This window comes from Colossoma macropomum, unplaced genomic scaffold (genome assembly GCF_904425465.1).
Source record: "Colossoma macropomum unplaced genomic scaffold, Colossoma_macropomum, whole genome shotgun sequence".
In the NCBI taxonomy this organism is placed as follows: Eukaryota; Metazoa; Chordata; class Actinopteri; order Characiformes; family Serrasalmidae; genus Colossoma; species Colossoma macropomum.
Genome location: NW_023494802.1, coordinates 2,153,255 through 2,174,049, shown reverse-complemented (window position 1 = coordinate 2,174,049; position 20,795 = coordinate 2,153,255). Strand labels below are relative to the sequence as shown.

The 20,795-nt window shown below is 38.2% G+C and overlaps 1 protein-coding gene across 2 annotated transcripts in view; it reads right to left on the bottom strand.

Annotated features, from left to right (window-relative positions):
- Positions 1 to 14,145, bottom strand: part of plcg1 (phospholipase C, gamma 1) — a 63,241-nt gene extending 49,096 nt beyond the window's left edge. Inside the window, exons 1-2 of one of the 2 annotated variants that reach the window (XM_036590944.1) lie at positions 13,841 to 14,145; positions 11,643 to 11,938 (exon numbers count right to left, since the gene is read on the bottom strand). In XM_036590944.1, coding sequence (XP_036446837.1) covers positions 11,643 to 11,853 — 211 coding nt within the window. In that variant the 5' untranslated portion in view covers positions 11,854 to 11,938; positions 13,841 to 14,145. Of the gene's footprint in view, positions 1 to 11,642; positions 11,939 to 13,840 lie in introns of those variants that run through there. The other variant, XM_036590945.1, reaches the window with a different exon arrangement.
- Positions 14,146 to 20,795: the final 6,650 nt, after the last annotated feature.

Sequence of the window (20,795 nt, the reverse complement as noted above, 5' to 3'; positions counted from 1 at the left end):
TCCTTGTCCCTCATGCTACCACAGAGCCGCACTCAACCTTATACACTGTGAAGAGGGCCACCACGTCCTGTCTTTATTTTTAACACCACGTTCGTCCCCTTACCCTTCACTTACAAAGATTAGATGACAGGGGCGTAATGATTTTAATACAGTATCAAAGTATTGTAGCTATCAAGATGATAAACTGTATCGCTGATGTCCCCCCTGTTCTTTTACCGTCTTCCAATGAAACCTCTGTCCATGATCTAAGCAAAGCAAATACTTCCCAACTGCATGTTTGATCACAAAGCAAGCATAAATGATCCAGCTGAGCTGGATTCAATGCAGCACAGTATATGAAATGCTAAATAGAAAATCACTGTATTCACAGTTTTTGATTTTAAATGTGGCACTTTGTCTGTTATGACTTATCAAATGTCAGGAAAAACAAACGCTGTATCATGAAAACTTTGTATCATGATATTAGATTTTCGGTATAACGTCCAGCTCTCGTGTACGCTGTCTATTTTTGTATTGTTTATGGCTCTTAAAAGATCAGAGGTCTTCAAATCCTAACCACGAATCCAGTTTTCCAGTCCTGGATTTTGATCACTGGAGGGCATGACACTAGGTGGCTAAACAGTTCAGTTCAGCGACTACAAAATCCAGGACTGGAAAACTGGAATTAAGGTCCAGCAGCCAGTTGCACCAGCTGAACGTAAGTCCAATCGTAAGTTGGAGCGTGAAGTCCATCCTAAACCTTATGTTGAGAGTAGCTAGTTTAAAACCTGCAACACACAGAAATTCAGTAGCACCACAGACACTTACAGTACAGCTTAACTAGTAGTGCGTAAAGTGATCTTAGATCAAAACACTGTCACACAGAATGACGTTTTCACTATATTCACTTTCACTATGTAGCCCATCAGTAAACACTACCTGAAACACAGAAAGGTAACGTTAGCCGATGCAAACAGAGACATATTTTGTTTCTTGCAAGTTTTTCCACCAATCAAATCAACCAGCCATTTCAACCAATTTCTACGGCAAAACTTACATCCGCTACAGCATATATGTACATTTTAAATTATAACTCAAAGCTACATTGAAACTATGTTACTTGGTGCAACCGGTTAAATTGTAGTAGCTCGTAAACTTGAACCTAGTGGCTGTTAACGTTCGAACCGGGCTACGATCGAACTCACGTTCAGCTGGTGTAACTGACTGCAGATTTGAAGATCTCTGTATTAGATCACTACTGTTCACAAGGACATGCTAAACCAATCTGTGTAACATATAACTAGAACACATTTTTAACACACAAAATATTCAAAGTTAACCCAAATCTTGACTTCAGAACTGAACATTTTATCTAACCTGTAACTGTGCATTCATACACCCCTAACAGAAACTCTGGGAGATCAGAGAATTTTTTATGCTGTCTTATCCGTCTCCATTAAACAGGCTGCATAAAATGCACATACACAAACTGTTTAACGCACATTAATCTCAGCCATTAGTAGCCTATATTTCTGCCAGTTAGAACACTGACATTAGAACATATGCAATTCAACAACCGAATGCAGCAAAAAGCAACAGGAATTTCTTGTTTTCAAAAAAGTAGCTGAGATGCTATGAACTGATTAGAAAAACAGGTTTGGCTTCCGGGCGTCACCTCAATGCTCCCAGACATCAACTGTAGTGTTTTAACTTTCTGAATGAGGCACAATACAGCATCTCTATTCCTCCATTCATCATAAAGCATTAGCACAATTTAAAGAGCAGCTGGTATTTCCAAACTGGACATACGAGGTTGTGTGTCTGAATAGTGATGACATTAGTCTGAAAGGCAAAGGAACAAAAGCGATTAAGCAATAAAGACAGACTGGAAAATAGTCATGTAAAAATTAATTGTTGACTGAATTGTTGAATTATGACTGTTGGTACATGAACCTGGGCTTGTCAGAGTTATAGACTGAAATTATTTTCCTCATTTGTTAGCTTTCATAATCATATGTTGTACAAAACAATATAAATTGGATGCCTTTTCATCAGTTGACATGCAAACAGAATAAAGAAAAGCAGAAAATGCATTTCTTGAGCCATGTGATGGGTCTTTTAGAAGACTTTGTTGCTGTAACATCTTTAGAGGGCAGTGGGTGTTAAACGATGAGTAGCCGTTTCTGTCGACAGCTACGAAATAGAGCTTGGCGATACAACAGTGTAATATCGCGATACTTCCAGAAGTTTTAATAATACACAATTTTCTGATATCTGATAAGTTGGAACCAGACAAAGTAGTGTCACACTAAAAACCATAAATCCAGTGATGTTTACTCAACTTTTCGCACACTGTGCTGCACTAAACCCAATTAAACAGGCCTAATTATGCTCGCTATGTAATGAAACACGCAGTTGGGAAGAGTTTTTTTTAAACTACTGCCAATTTTTACCATATATTCATAAAAAGCAACTTAATTTATCACAACATCGATAAATACTGCCCAGCCCTACAAGGACGTAAGGTAGCTACCCGACCAATGTAGCCACTTTAGGCTTGTACTTTAATATTTGCACACAATGAAAAATAACTAATCATAATTAATCACAATTGATCATCAGCAAAGATTTCATGATTGTGGGCCCAAGTAAACACAAATGTTATCAGTGGACCTTAATTGAAAAAAAATTGAAAAATGGAAGATATGGTCAGTGATTGTTTGGTTTTTTTTCAAACCAAGCAATCAAATTAAATCATAACAGCCCTAAACTACTAAACAGGCTGACATGCATGAATGAGATTTGATGTGGACACTGGAATGAGGGGTTTGAATAACACTCCCAAAGGCCAAAGCAGACGGTGGCCACTGGCAGATTTAGAGATAAAGCGGGAAATCAACACACATCTGAGGGAGGAAGCCCCTTTCCACACACACACACAAAACACACACACACACACACACACTCACTCTTAAGCAGCTGTCCGCAGGCTGGGAGAGAGAGCAAACTGGCTGACCAGTCTGAGCAGGGCAGCAGGAAACAAAAGACTGCAGAGTGCAGCTGAGACCCTTCCTGTCTCACAAACACATATATACACACACACACCCCAAAAAGAACACAAAGACAAGTAAAGGACCTCACACACACACACCCTTGAGAACGTTTTATAATTAAAAATCGCAAATTAGGGATGCATGATGATATTGCAATAATGATATCAGTATTTTTCACTTGTTGTCTTCAGTACAGCACTATATAAGGAGAAAGCCAAAGTGAAGACAAGAATTTCCAAAACTAAAATTCAAAAACTAATTAAAAGCCACAGAGAAAATGGGCTCCTAACAACCACCTGGAAGATCTGGTAGACACCAAAACAGTCCCCAGCAGATAAGCAGCACTTAAAGCTTACATCTTTGAGAAAGAGGAGAAAATCAAGCTGCTTCAGATCTGAAAACATCCACAGGTGTTTCTGTCCATCCTTCCACTGTGAGAAGACAACTCAGCGCTATGGGTCTGAAAGGGTGTGTAAACGTCAGACAAAAGAGAACATCTGCACTACAGCCCCAAAACTGGACTGCAGGACTTTCATAGACTGATGGGTCTAAATTTGCAATTACTTGGTTCGTGAGAAGCAGCAAATGCTAAACTAACTTCTAAGACTTTGAGATTTCTTTGAAAGTGAAACTGAAAGATACTGAAAGTGAGTCTCCTGAAAAGAATGGACGCTGGAATGAAGGTAAAGAGTGACACACTGAACACTGAAAAAAGTTATTCTATTTAGTTGTTGGGGCTGGTATGTATGATACAAAAACTGGATGGTCAAAAGTATGTGGACACCCCTCCTAATTATAGAGTACAGGTTATTGCTAATAGGTGTATAAAATCAAGCAAATAGCCATGCAATCTCCACAGACAAACACTGGCAGTAGAATGGGTCGTACTGAAGAGCTCAGTGACTCTAAACATGGACTTAATGCAGGGATTTAATACGTTAATGCAATGTAAACACATTAACTTATCTTTAGGGCTGAACCATTGAGAGAACATCCCTAATTGTGATTTTTCAGGCCAGTATTGTGATTGAGATGATTTTCTGTAAATTAAGGTCCAGGTTTTTTTTTTGTTTTTTTTTTTAAATGTTAGCCAAGAAGACCAGCATATCCATTTTTTCTGGCTTCAAGCTGGCATGCTAGTGTGCCAAGCAGCCAGTTAGATGTGGTTATTAGGGCTGAGCAATATTGCAAAAATACAGTATCACAATATTTGAAAATGCTTTCACGATACACAATACATATCATGATTTTTTTTTTCGCTAAGTGGAATAGATAAGTTAGAGAAGACCAAAAGTGCCACATTTAAAAATACTGTCAAAAACTATGAATATGCTGATTATACAATGATTTATATTCAACATTTTAAATACTGGACTGCTCTAAATCCAGTTAAACATGACTCATTATGCTTGCTTTGTGCTAAAACATGCAGTTATAAGCACTGAAAATACCCACGAAAACCCAGAAAAGCATACTGTGACAAAATGTATCACGATAATAATAAAATATTGTCATATTGCCCATCCCTAGTGGTTGTGTTATCCTTAGTGGTTAACTTTATTTGCATCGTATGGATGTTTATTAGACGAAACATTCCCAAATTAAAATGTGTAGGCTAAACCTAAAATTGCAGCAATCTGAAAATTGCGCTCTTTCAAACTGCAATTTTGATATAAAGCCCATGAATCATTCAGCCCTACATATCTTCAAAATAACCACCTCTAGATTAAATGCTCAAGGCTAAAGACCAGCTGCATATTTTCCTGCACCACACAGCAGAAATGCACTTAAATCACCTATTGTATCTGAACTAGCAAGAAGTGACACCACAAAGAGGAACACGATGCCAGTTCTGCTTGGTACGAGGATCAAACTGTGAACTTGGAGGGAGTGTGGGAACTCCAGTGACGTAGTCCCATATTTACAGGTCACTGTGCACCAAGATCTCTCCATCAATAAGAACATTCATAATGAGTAACGGAAGCTTACGCTCCACCAGCTAGCATCACGCTAACTGCATGCCTTAATCATTACACATGTGCCTGAAACCACACTGACTTGTTAATTAATCTCTAATAGACATGCTTATGTAGTTTCTGACACTGGTAAGTGTTACATGACATACTGTCATTTATAATAACAGACATATGTCTAAATTTTGTCTGTATTTTAGTCCATGTTTGTAGATAACAGTGTGTCATACAGTGTCAGACACCACAGTAGCAGGTCTATTAAGCTGGGGTTGCACTATACGACTCTTACCCTGATTTTAGCCCCGATTCTCAGTCTGGCCAAGTCTGTGCTAGTTGGCTGTAGTCTGTAGATTTTTGGGTCAGTCAGAGTTGAAGAGAGAATCGAGTAGTGTGTGAGTTGGCGTTTCAGACCAGCTGGAGTTTATCAAATGTTTGATTTTTTTCGACCCAACTCTGAGCGTAATTTACTACTGTAAACTGGTCAGCGACTCAATCTGAACGTATTTATGCAACAGCCAATGAAAACTGAGACGCGAGAGTTTATGTGCCTATATCGATATAGAATCCTAGATGGTTGCTAAGGTGTTGTTAGGCCATCGCTATAGAATCCTAGGTGTTTGTTAAAGTGTTGTTAGGCCATCGTTACAAATCCTAGGTGGTTGCTAAGGTGTTGTTAGGCCATCGCTATAGAATCCTAGGTGGTTGCTAAGGTGTTGCTAGGCCAGCGCTACAGAAACCCTAGGTGGTTGCTAAGGTGTTGCTAGGCCATCGCTACAGAATCCTAGTTGGTTGTTAAGGTGTTGTTAAACCATCACTACAGAGTCCTAGGTGGTTGCTGAAGTATAGTCAGGCCATTGCTACAGAATCCTAAGTTGCTACTAAGGTGTTGTTAGGTCATTTCTATGAAATCCCTGGCAGTTGCTGAGGTGTCACCAGGCCGTTGCAATGGTGTCCCACATAGTTGTCAAGGTGTTGCTAGGCCACTGTTGTGGTATCTCAGGTGGTTGCTAAAGTGTTGCTAGGCCATCGTTACAGAATCCTAGGTGGTTGCTAAAGTGTTGTTAGGTCATCGATATAGAATCCTACGTGGTCGCTAAGGTGTTGCTAGGCCATCGCTACAGAATCCTAGATGGTTGCTAAGGTGTTGCTAGGCCATCGATATAGAATCCTAGGTGGTCGCTAAAGTGTTGCTAGGCCATCGCTATAGAATCCTAGATGGTTGCTAAGGTGTTGCTAGGCCATCGATATAGAATCCTAGGTGGTCGCTAAGGTGTCGCTAGGCCATCGCTACAGGTGTCGCTAGGCCATCTCTACAGAATCCTAGGTGGTTGCTAAGGTGTTGCTAGGCCAGCGCTATAGAATCTAATGTGGTTGCTAAGGTGTTTCTAGGCCATCGCTATAGAATCCTAGTTGGTTGCTAAGGTGTTGCTAGTGGCTCAGAGGCTTCTTGGGCCTGCCGCTTGAGTGACGTTGCATTGTGGCTACAAGGCCGCCTGGACTAGGGACCTAATCGGCGCTACATCGTAGCTATGGTGCTGCTTACATGATGCTGCACTGCAGCTGTAAGGCTGCCTGGACCAGTTGTGTTTGGCTGAGTGAGCCATCGTGGCTAAGAGGCCTCTCGGGCCGGCTGCCTAAGCGACGCTACGTCACAGCTACGTGGCTGCTTGGGCCGGCCACTTGGGTGACGGTGCACTGCAGCTATGATGCCGCCCAGACTGATGGTGTTTGGCTGCAGGTAAACGCTCCCCCTTCGTGGCGAAACACATTTTCGGCCTTCAAGGCTTCCTAGGTTGGCTGCCTGTGTGACGCACCGTAGATGCGGAATGAGACTTTGCCCCTGTGGCTAATGACTCTTTTTGGGCTATGGTCATTGTAATCCCCCCTTAGCAGCTGTTGGAAATGTAGACTTGTGTGTGTTTATGTGAACTGTGTTGTTTTATTTATTGTTGATTATGTAATTTGTTATTTTCTGATCTTTTTGTTAAGCATCCTTGGGTTTGAGAAAGGCGCTATATAAATTGAACTTAATAATAATAATAATAATAATAATAATAATAATAATATTACTATAGAATAAGAAAATAAGAACATCCAATAAGAAGTGACTCAAATGAAACAATTCATTCTGGAGAATAAAAATACAAAAACAAAAATCTCACACAGAGTCAGCACTACAACAAAGTTTTTACGCACACTGTATTTTCATAAGCTCTGTTAACAGGTTGACTGCATTCCATAGCTACACTTCTCCTTTCATATCCCCAGGACTGGCCGACCCACAAATAAAGAACGGGGCAGCTTTCAAAATACGCCGACCAACTGTGTTCCTCACATTGTGTGAAAGGCTTGTGTAACTGCGACTGCTGTTGAGAGGAACATCAGCTGTTAGGAACAGCAGATCTTGAAGATACTGAAAATAACACAGGAGATGTGAGATCAGGTTCACGTCCTTATTTGATAAGATCATTTCAATAATGACATTACATACTGAGTGTCTCAATAAAAAGTATCATTTAAAGAAACAGTTTGGGAATAATCAATATAATACAATTTCCTAATGTAGCAAACAAGTAATGAAGGCCTCACCAAATAGCATCATACTTCTTAGGTGAACTATTCCTTTAAAGGCTTGATTAGGAAGCCCTGTAAAGGGCAGATCACTCCAAGTACTGAAACAGAGGCTTTTAAATTACAACAGACTCATCACATAAAGTATGTTAACTCTCAGTCTTAATTTTGTTATGCCCAGCACAGCCATTGTATTACAGTGTTAATTCCTGATTGGGGCTTTAAATAAGAGCCTGATATTCACTTCTCTGGACACACTGCATCATCTAAAGCTCTTTTGTAAGTGAAGATATTCAAATCTGTTCAAATGATCATATACATATGAGCAATGTATCATGAAATGAGTTCAGGCTATTCTCTAGTATAACTATACATGCAAACATTATGCTTACATATACAAAAACTAAGCAAGAAGTTATCCTTACAGTACAAATGGAGCGCAGAGTTATCCTTTCAGTATAAAAAGAGTATAAAGCTATGCATACACTACAAAAGTACGCACATATTATCTTTACAGCACAAAAAGTACAAAGGTACAAAAAGTAGAGTACAAAAAGTGTCTAAAGTTGTTCTTACAGTACAAAAAGTGTGCAAACTTTATCCTCGCAGCACAAAGTATGCAATCGTCATGCTTACAGTACAAACAGTGCGTAAACTTTATCCTCCCAGCACAAACAGTCCGTAAACTTTAACCTTACAGCACAAAAAGTGTGAAGTGTCCTTACAGTACTCAATACAGATTGTACAGCAAAGCAAATCGACACATTTACATAAATCCGCCATTCAGTCTCAGCAGTTTAGCTCCGTCCACTACTAATAATGATAGAGTTTCAGCCCAGACTGTTTTATGAACAAGGCACATTACAGGGCAGCTGATCAGATCAGGTACATATGTCTTTCTTAAAGCCATCGTAACAAAAGTGACCTCTTTAATTGAAACAGATGAGGAGAGGTTGGGAGGTTGGGTACATAAAACCACAAAACCAATAAAAGTGGAAAATATAAACAGCAAGAGAAAAGTAGAATATGGGCCATTCAAAACTGAACCAAAGAGGGCCTTACACAGCATTGTGAACTGAATTGTAAACCACTTTTACAGAAGATAAACTTGCTAATTGCATATATAAAAAATAATTGCTAATGTTGGACTGCAGGGTCACAACACGCTGGTATAGGTAATATATCGCCTGGCCCTAGATCCCCATTAACACACTAATTTTATTTCTTTATTTCACCCCATCCTCTAATCATGCAGAACCCAAAATCACTCTAATGATCCCTCAGACGTCACCTACAAGATCACATGCTCGACAAGCGTCTTTGAGAGAGACGATCAGCCAAGAGAAAGAAAAATGAAAAGAAAGAAAAAAAAAAAGAGGCCGTGTTCCTGCTCGGCTGCTGCATCCGGAGCAGAGTGCAGCTGTGCGCCATGCATCCTGCACAGGCAGCGTCTACACAAAGGCAAAGGCCTAGACAGCATTCAGCGTCTGCTCTGGATCCAGCACCATTCCCAACATCACAGCAACTGCACACTTCTACACACCAGGGGTGTAGTTAGCGCTGGATATCAAAATTCAGCTCTTTTATAGTACAGAGTATCAAAAAATACCATGTCATTCGAAGCCAAATTTCATTTCACATACCTAAGTACTCAGCCTTATCAGCACCAGTGAGCCAATAAGCTACTTATTTTAAATTTTTGACTGATGATTGGCTGTCTAAATTACCTTCCATATGCATTTTATTAACCTCAGCTCATCAGGACTAGTCTGCAATCCGTCGTGGTCAGTAAATATACAAATTTCCAGTACATTGTATTCATTTCTAGCTTAAGCCACACCTGGCTTTCACAACTGTATGTTTACGGTGCAACAAATGGAACATGAATGGGGTACATTTTCATCAGCTGGGATGAGGAAAATACAGTAAAAGAAAACACACCACCAGCTTTTCAAGACCAACTAAAGTTCTAACTTCTGACTTAGTAATATTTGGTGCTGTAACACCTTAAGAGGGCAGCAGTAAGATTAGCGTATATAATGTTTGTTAATAATGTTTTAGGCGACGGCAGTGAGAAACGTTTGTTTATTTGATGTCCGTTAATAACACCTTTAGAGGGAAGCAGTGAGTAATGTTTATTAATTTGATTTGTGTTAACACCTTTACAGGGCGACAGTGAGTAACATTTGTTTAACTGATTTCCGTTAATAACACGATTAGAAGGCGGCAATGATTTTGTTTATCTGAGCTCGAGCTGTGCCTGTTGTCAGTCAGGAGCTACTAAATATCTACAGATAGGAAGCAAGATAACTATTCAGCCAATTTACAATTTAGTCAATATGTTTTTCTTTAATAGTTGCATATATATATATATATATATATATATATATATATATATAAGAGAGTTTTGTTAATTGCTATTGTTTATTTATGGGGCAATTAATCCTAAAATTTCATGATGAGGCCTAAGCCTAGTTATCAGTGTTGGTATTGGATAATGATACATATATTTTCAGAATTAATACCATTTTCCCTTCTAAAGTTAAGATTTGATTAGATTTTTTGTTATTTTGTGTTAATTATATATATTACACAGAAAAATGCTCATGTTATTTGAAGAGTAGCTCTCTCTGCAAAACAAGGCTCTCAAAAGAGTATAACTGAGCCATCAATAGCAAAACCTGAAGTGCCCCATATTAAACCTTATGTTTCAAGTTAGTTTGTCAGTTTTGTGGTTTACATATATATATATATATATATATATATATATATATATATATATATATATATATATATATATATATATATATATAAATTCATTTATATTTCCAATTTCTTAATACTGTATTGAAATTGTTACACATGGTAGCAACATATGATCCAAGCATACAACAAACACAGGCCTAAACTGCTGCCTCCTGTTAAAATGGTGCACAGTTTTCTTCTGTATGAATGGGCAGCCTGTAAGAACAATGTCTATGGAAACATGCTGTTTAAGGTGTTGAAAACCTGCATAGACGTTACAATGACACTGCATGTTTGCCCATTTAGCGTGTCCTGCACCTAAGTATATAGCATTGGTTTCTATTTTTGGCAGACCGAGGCACGGACCAGCTCAGACTTAAGAGGAAAACCTGTTCTGATATGACGTCTCACATTTTAAGGTCCCATATCTTTCCACCTTAAGCTCTCGTGGCACGTACTGGAGGAAGGTTGGAAACCATTGACAAAGCAATGTCACAAAGCTTAAATGGCCCATATCAAGGAAAATCTCATTAGTAAAGTTTAAGAACATACCATTCATTCCATAGTCCTTATATGGAAAACAAGCCTGTTTTGAATTTTTTGTTTTTTGTGATGTCACAAAAAAACAACATATTTTCATACCATTCAGCCTACAGTAGTTTAGCCCCACTGACGTTATAAGAAGCATTTTAGCCTAAACTTCTTTTTGAATGAGGGGCCATCAGCAGCTAATGAGAACAAGCTCATTTACCTTTATATATATCAGGCTTAAAGGCACAGTAAGAAAAACAGCCTGTTTAACTTTAAGGGATAAAGACGGTCATAATAAGAATTACATAAAGCATATACAAATTTTTTAATGAATTGTTTTTGTGAGGTCACAAAAATACATACATCGACCCATTCAGCCTATAGCAGTTTAGCCTCGCCCATTCACACTGAAGTTATAAGAGGTGTTTCAGCCCAGACTGCTTTTTGAATGACACCATACAGGGCAGCCAATCAGAACACAGGTCATTTACATATCTGCCCTAAAGGCAAAGTAAGAAAACAGCCTGTTCAATTCTACACCATTACGAGACATCAGAAGGCTGACAGGTAAAAATGAATTACAACTATTGTTGGTACATATAACCACACAAACTAAAATACAGGAAAAAAAAAAAACGCAGGATATGGACCCTTTAAGACTGACATAAAACGCATTCAACAGCAATTGCTGCATAGCGGCCAATGAAATCCTGACCGGGCTGAGGATCAGACCAAAGCTCCATTCAGCCTGAGATGAGAGAAATGGAAGTGAAAGCAGAGCCCTACTTACTTTCTCCCTCAATTTTGTCCGTGCCCCTGGTCCATATGATCTGTCTCGTCTCCAGCTTCACCTGAAATGTCCTCCTCTCGGGTCTCTGAGACTTTTTAGAATAGAACAGAGTAAGCACGGTGCCCAGCTCCAAATCACGATAAACGCTGTTGAGCTCTGTGTCGCTTAGAGTCCATGGCACAGGGCCATTGGAAAAGAAGGCAGCAGCCATGGCCACTTTCCTCTTGGTTTTGTCCTTCCCTTTTAAGTCCTCTTTTCAAAACAATTCAGAGCCTCCCAGGGCCTGACCAGGACACCTAAGAAAAGAGGGAAGAAGTTACCAAACAGCAACTGCACCAAGAACAACACTAAAACCTCCAAGCTCCACTACCCTACCTACTATCTAAAGCCCATTGTTTTTTGCTAGACATTTCATTAAATCATGTCATAGTGGATACATTTTTCAATACCCTATTAGTACAAAGCCATAAGCAACAGTCTGAACTAGAACAAAAGAAAAATCCCAGATGTTAAAGAAAGCTACAGGCTGATCTCTCGAGAGACTGTACAGACAGGTCTTAAAGGACAATAATATAAAGCAAACTGTGACACAGTGATGAGAGTTTAACCGTGACAGGGTGTGGGCTATAAATTACATTTAACACACTTAATCTGAATCTAAACTATATTTCACCTCACTATGTTTATTTAGAATCTGTTTAAGATTATGACCTATAGTGTACATACATACACATTATATATATATATATATATATATATAATATATATATATATATATATATATAAAATGTGTGTGTGTGTAATATATATATATATATATATATATATATATATATATATATATATATATTATATATATATATACACACACACACACACACACACACACACACACACATACATACATACATATACACACATATACATATATATATACACATATACTATATATATATATATATATATATATATATATAGTGTATATACATGCAATTATGCACAAGTTATTTACATTATCTGTTATAGTCTATAATCTACCTTAATACATTTAACCATAATTTGCTGAAGGCTAAACAACCATAATCTGCTATAGGATTAACTATTTTTACGCATAATCTATAGACTAAATTTGTATACCCGTTGTAAACTACAGAGTTGATCATAATCTACTGGAGGCTAAACAACATTATAATCTGTAATCTACTGTAGTCTATAAACTCATACATTTACCTGCAATCTCTCGAAAAATAAACAACATAAAACCATTTTCTAGTTAATGCAGTTAAACATAATCTAAACAGCATTTAACCACAATCTGTTGTAGTCTATGGTCTACATTTAACTAAAACGTTGAACTGTTGCAAACTATAAACAACATTTAACTGTAATCTGTTTTAGTATTCCGCATGTATATATTTACCTACAACATGTTGAAAAATAAAGAACATTTAACAATTTTCTGTTACAAGCTATTTTAATGTAGTTACATATATTCTGTTGCAGGCTATGAACTATAGTCCATAGACTAAATTCAATCATATAAACTGTTGTACACTAAGGGCTACATTTAACCATAATCTGTTCAAGGCTATACACTACCTAAATATATACATTCAAAAACAACATGTGGAAGACTAAACAACGTTTTAAGCATTACCTACCCACAGGATAAATTACGTTTACCTCTAATCTGTTTTTAGTCTAGGCTAACGCTATATTTAAAGTAGATTATCGAGCGTTTATGTGCTAAGCTAACAGCTAATAACGTTATGATTTCATCCCGAGTGGATACTGCTAGGCTAGCGCAACAACTTTCCATTTTTAAACCTCAAAAACGGCTTCGTTCGTTTCGTCAGGAGCTAAATAAAAAGGAAGAAACTGTGATTTAATAAACTGTATTCGGCAGGTAGGAAGGTCTATCTGTTAGATTCTGTTTGGGCTCCTTTTCAATGGGTGGAAAAAAAGCAAAGAGGGAGCGGAGCTGTTATTTGCCAGCTTCGTGTTCGAATTTTCCCGTTCCACCTTAAATGGTGCAGCAGTTACATTGTGGTGCCCGAGGCGTCAGAATGTAACTGCTGCACCATTTAAGGTGGAACGGGAAATTCGAACAAGAAGCTGGGGAAGAGCGAGTTTAAACCGTTAGAGGAAAAAATAACGACTTTTTCAAATGAAAACAAATAACGTTTCGGGTCTCTTACCGTTTAATAACGCAAATGAAACGAAAGAAAAGCACGAAGATTGACCGCAATCTCAGTCCCGCACATCTCGGTAAGTAAGGAGGGACGGAGAGGGAGACGGAGAGAGGGCAGAGCGGGCTTTACTTCATCCTGCGGCGAAAAGAGAGGCGTCTCGGCTCGGTCCCCCGGTGTGGATGTCCCTGCGCTCGGCGTGCCGTGGAGCTCCCACTGTCCGGGTTGCAGGCTCTCCCACACGGCAGCAGGCAGGCAGGCGGCCGCGGCCCTTCCCCCATCCGACCCGCTTCTGCACAACAAAAGCGCAGGGAGAGGAGCACGGCCTCTTAAAGACACAGACCCAAAATACAGCTCAGACCGGCCCATCTGATCCGATATATGGCAACATATGCACATGTATCAGAGCAGATGAGGTATGTATTTTAAAATGTACATACATATATATTGTGTACATATATGTAACATAAAATATTGGACATATATGCATAATATATGGACTGTGGATGGTTGTAATAATTACTGTGCTATCTGTTTAATGTTTCATATTCAAATATGTCAGATAACAATATTTCCATTTATTTCAATGTTTTAATGATTTAATGGTTAAGGATGTAATTATCTAGCAGTTATACTAATTTTCAACTCAGAAGAAAAAAGAAGATGCATAAAAGGTTTCTATTCTTTAACATGAAGCTTGCCTATATGAGTAATAAATGCCATCCATATGTGAATGTTTTTTTTTTGTCATATATTGTTTAATATATGTATTAGACATATATGTGTGTATATGTTGATATATGGCTGAAATATATGTGCCATGTTTGAAAAGGGACAATTTCACATACATATAGGTCACATACATGTCCATATAGTATAAGTTGGATATTAGTGGAAATCATATATGCTAATATATTACCATCAGATTTTCATATGGGGATGGTACAGTGAGAACCATGAGTTCTATAAAAAACCCTTTCCTGCCTAAAGGGTCCCTTGCATGTTGAAATAGTTCTTCAGATTGATTGAGAATTTGTTGTATACAGTTCTATATAGAACCTTTTTGAAAATGGCTCTATATAACACCAAAAAGGGTTCTTCTATTGTATACAAGCTTGACATCATAACAATCATGTACTCTTAAAAATTATGTTTCTTAAAGATTCTTTAGCAAAGAAAATGGTTGTATATAGAACCATGAACACTCAAAGAACCTTTTGTAAGGTTGAAGTGTTCTTCAGATTGATGGAATATGCACATGAGTGTGCTACAGATGGTTTTATATAGAACCTTTTTTGAGAAGGGTTCTAAATAGCACCAGAAAGGATTCTTTTGTTGTTCTTGTGCAAGAACGAGAGAGTGCAGATCCCTTTTTGGTGCTATATAGAACCATTTACAAAAAGGTTCCATATGTAACAATATACAACACATTCTCCATCAATCTGAAGAACCACTGGACTGTGGAGCAGTGGAACTACATTCTCTAGAGTGATGGACCTCCATCTAGTACCTTTGGGATGAGTTAGAGTGATCCAGAACTAATCATCCATCTTTAGCACATGACCTCACTAATGCTCTTGTGGCTGAATGCCATCAAATCCTCACAGCAATGTTCCAACATCTAGTCTAAAGTCGTCCCAGAAGAGTAGCGGCTGTTACTGCAGCAAAGGAGGACAAACTCCCTGTTAACAACCTTCATTTCAGAAGAAATGCTGGAGGAGCAGGTGTCTACAGACTTCAGGACACATACTCGCTTATTATTAAAGGTGCAAAAAAGCAAGCCATAGAAGAGCCACTTTTAGTTCCATAGAAAACCTTCCAATTGAGGGTTCTTTAGAGGACCATTTTTTTGTAATTGAGATGTGTGAGTGTGAAGAACCTCCACCTAATGTAACAGTCCTAGGCACACAGAACCCGCAAGTTGATAGAGAAGCTTTGGATTATGTGAAGATTCTTTAAACATCTTAAGAGGAATTTCACCGTTTTGTTTTTTTATCAGCATAATTCTATTGTTTAGATGTAAACAAAGTCATTCGGAGTGGTTTGATGTTAAATGGATCATTGTAAACAAAAAAACTGACTGACTCAGATTTGTGGTGGTGATAGAAACCAGGGGTCACCATGACTACAACACAAATATATCCACTTTATTTACTATGCAAAACCACCAGTGAACCTACACAAGTCTTCTTTTTCGATCAGTCATGTTTATCTAATTTCTGAGGTACACGGAGGTTGATCTGTGGTGTAGCCGAGCATTAGAACAGAAAACAATAGACTGAAGAGAGAAGCACTAAAGTAAAAAGGTATGAGAACAAAACAGTAATATGAGTGAAAAATCTGAAAAAATAAGGCTTTTTTGCAAACTATTTTGCTCTACAACACCCTGCATGTACATCTCTGCCACAAATTTCTTTTAAAATACATTTTAGGCCCAAACCTTCTCAAAACTACTATAAAATAATGACTCAGATATCAGGCAGCATATTCTTAACCGTTTTATACAATAACCTTCTGTGAGGGAACTTTGAGGCATTGAGGCATTCAGATGTCTGGTTCCTATCACCACCACTGTGAGACATTTTGACTCCATAAGTTTCTCTCGAACAAAGGATTTTACACCAAACCACTCTGAATGACACTGTTGATATTTTAACAGTATAATTGCACAGACATTTTGGTGGCATTCCCCTGTAAAATTATATATTTTATTTCCAGCTATCAATATAACTGTACTGGACTTGGGAAACACTGGCTATTATAGATATTTAGAGAGATATTATTATTACAGAGTAGAGTGTGTTGTTTTCTACCCACTTCCAAAACAAAACAAAACATAAAATACTAAAAATGTCAGCTTGTGTTGAAAACACTGCTGCACCAATGTTGTCAGACGTTTGTGAATTTAGTAAAAGAACAGATTGGTGAAAAAGCTAATTTACCCATTTTCCCAATCAGCCCACATGTAGTTGATCAGCCAAGACATGTTTGGAGTTCAAACTTTGCTTCTTTAGTTTAGAATTAGAGCTAATGTTGTTAACAAACACCAGAAGTCATTAGTCACCATAAATGCGATCACCCAAAGCTTCTCTCAGCTCACTCAAACCACATCCAGGTCTTCATTAAGGTCACCCTGACTTGTAGATGTGGGTTAAGACTTTCTGTGAGCCATTCACAATGAAGAAAACTGCAGGTAGCCGCTCTAGACAACAGGATGTGCACACACACCACCCCAAGAGTCAGAGTGCTGATCTAGAATCAGTATTTGCAATCTTAGTCATAACTATGGAGGAATCTGATCCAACATCATTCCTGCTTTGAAAATACCGGCCCTGGTGTTGACTGTAACGGCTGCTCGTAGTGGTGGAGTTTTGTTCGTTTTATATCTTTTTGGGTGACTATTGAGTTCTAGTGTTTGTTAGCAACATTAGCCTTCGAAGCTTTAGTCCTAAACTAAAAAAGCAAATATTGGACTCCAAACTTGTCTTGGCTGATTGACTACATCTAGGTTTAAGTGGAAAATTGGACTGAACTACACCTTTAGCAATGCTCTTTTATTAAAACAGCTAAATAGGCTGTGTTGAAACTTATCAGAGTCATCAAAAGTAAAATAAAAGTCCAAAAATATTTTTTGTGTCCACTGTGAAAAGAATGGTTTGATGACATTGTTTTTCCTTTTTCTTGGAAAAAGAAAAACATTGTTTTCCAGTAGATATAAATGTTGTGTCTGTCATGAGCGGACGCATGGAAGGGCCTTGTTGGTTGGGTTTAAAGGGCCCATACCATGCAAAATTACACTTTTAAATAAAATACTTTGATGTAGAATATAAACACTGTTAAATTTCTATGTGTACCGTACTTTCCACTGTCCATACAGTCCTTATATGAAAATTAAGAGCCCGGTTTGAAATTCTTTGTTTTTGTGATGTTATGAAAACACACATTTACATATGCCTTTTCAGTCTACAGCAGTTTGGCCCCGCCCATTCTCACTGATGTTATAAAGAGTGTTTCAACCTGGGCTGCTTTTTGAATGAGGCACTGTACAGGGCATCCAATCAGAACGGACCTAAATGTCTACTTTAACGCAGTGTTTTCCAGCTATGCAGGGCAGATAAACCTCACTGGGCTACAGGAGCTGGAAAGAACTTCTCTAACAGCTGCATTTATGGGTTTCTCATATCCATATAGTGCATTATATCATTTATACAAGCAAAAATCTGCAGAAATTATTTACCTTAACACTTTTTAACTCCCAGTCCTGACAATCTCACATTATGCACATTTTTGTGCTTTTTCTCATTTAGCACACCTGATTTAGCCCATTAACTAAATAACAGGCTCCTCGTTGGCTGGGTCAGGTGTGTAGAGTAGGAAAAACACAAAAATGTGCAGAGCATGGAGTAGCCATGACTTCAGGACCCCTATATTGACCTGTGCAGCTAACATTGCATTTGCATGGTTTCCAGCAATGGCTTACCTAAACACAGCTGTAGAAGTGCAGAAGTACCCCTGGCATTGACATGTTTTATTGATTGTCCAAGGCTACATTTAATGTTTATGCATTTAATACTTATGCTCCAAACACGGTAAATTCAGTAAATAAACAGTAACTGTGCATTAAATAGTGCAGAAGTGTGTTCTCTATAGAGGATCAACAATATGCGCAATTTGAGCGGGTGTGCCCAAACTTTTGCATACAGCTGTAGCCAGTACCTATATAGCAGACACATTTAGACCTTATCTGTGCCATTTTGGAATTTACGGTTCAGTTATGGTCCTGGCAAGTGTTGTGTGGGCCAAATGTCATGAGCCTGGCTATACTAGGGATTCGGCAGGTGCTTTGTGGGCCACATGTGGGCCAAATGTCATGAATCGGGCTAGACCTGGGTTGTAGCAAGTGTGGTGTGGGCCACCTGTGGTCCAGTTGTAATGAGCTGGGATTTTCTATGAATAATAATACTTTTTTAAAGCACTTCATGTCTTAACACCACCTCTGAACTTTTACAACCCTAACTTAGATTTGGCCTCTTAGATCCTCTCGCCTCACGTAATTTCGCTGTCAGGGTACCATCCCACACAGAGCAAATTAGATTGGCCTCTTTCTCAACTTTTAGGCCTAAGTCTTAGTTTTATACAATAGCTTTCATCTGAGCAGACAGATGTTGGACCAAATATGGCCCAGTTTAGGCACTTACAGGTCAGTTATGGCTACTGCCAGTGTATCAGTGTACATTTAGAGTATGTCATGGCATTTGAACTCTGGGCCATATGCAGCCCACATGCAACCTACACTATACTGCCAAAATTTTGTGAATAGAGTGTTTCTTCTGAAATCAAAGGTTTTAATAGGGCGTTTGTCCCCCTTTGCTGCGGTAACAGTGTCCACTCTTCTGGAAACACTACACTAAACGTTTGAACATTAGGATTTGATTGTATTTAGCCACAAGAGCATTAGTGAGGTAAGGTACTGATGTTGGATGGTCAGTTCTGGCACTCCAACTCATCCCAAATGTGTTGGATGGAACTCCATCACTCCAGAGAAAGTCCCCTGCTACACAGCTAAGTGCTGGGGGCCTTTACATCCCACAAGCTTATGCTTGCCATGGTAACCTTCAGCTCATTTGTGGCTCTTCCTATGTTCCATTTAATTGATAATGCTTTTCTGTGAATGTTATGTAAGCTATAAGTGTGCAATAGAGCACCTGTGTCAACAGTGAATAGAGCTTAAAGTAGCTGAACTCACTAATTAGTATAGTAGTATAAAAGTATAAACTTTTGGAAAGATAGTAAAATGTTTGTGTTGCATTTTCCTTTTGGGCCAAAAGTCGCCCAGCTGTAACCAGCCACAGATTAGGTTAATTACAGCATTTGAACTTTGGGCCAGATGTGGCCTAGATGCGACCATAAACTGTACATAATGTTTGTGTGTGGCATTTAGGTTTTAAACATACACATTTAAACATTTAACATTTAAACATTTAAAAACTGGACAAAATATGTCATACTATCTATCTATCTATCTATATACATATATATATATATATATATTATAAAGTGTATATATATATGTGTTTGATCTGTCATGTGATATACACACCCACAGAAGACTAGTAGTAATTGACAGCATTTTCCATTTTATTTATTAACTTATTCATTTTTAATTGTTGTTTCTATTTACTATTTATCTTGTGTATTTTCTATTTAGAGTGTCGTGAAGTCAAAGACAAAATATCTGATTTATATTATGATTTATATTATGACATCCTGATCAGGGATCCCAGGCATGTGGCAATTGCTCAAGATCACACAATCACTTAATGCAGGTGTTTAAATTAATCATTCATTAGCTGTTTACTCAGCCTGTATCCTGCGAGCAAGGCGGGCACTGGCAAGTAAGACAACTAAAATTACAATTAGCTTTTGTCATATCATTAAATGTTGCAAGTGGCCATGGAATAAGCCAGATAAGGCCCAACAGATGGCGGGGAACTATTCTGATATCAGGGCACTGCTAGTCAGAGTGGTACAATAAAGACACTCTATACAGTACACTGTCAACAGTCATGAATGCTTCTCCAATTAAATCAGCTGGGACTACATCTTTATAACGCACTGCGCACATCACTCTGAGTTGGAGTTGAAGAGAGTAAGGACAAAATTAGGTAAATAAATGTTAGGTAGATAATAATACATGTAATATGGCATTGGCCCAGTGAGTGCTTTATTTTGGGGAAACTGATAGTGAATACAGAAAGCATGCATGCTTGAGATGAAGTCTAGGCTGAATAGGCAGGTATATGTAAATGGGTTGTTTTCTGTGACATCACAAAAACAGTGAGGCTTTGCAGCTTAGCTTCCCTATATGGACTGGGCAGTGAATGATATGTTTTAAAACTTGTAATGTTTATATACTGCATGAAACTGATTATTTAAAAAAAAGGGAAAAAAATAAATGTAGTTT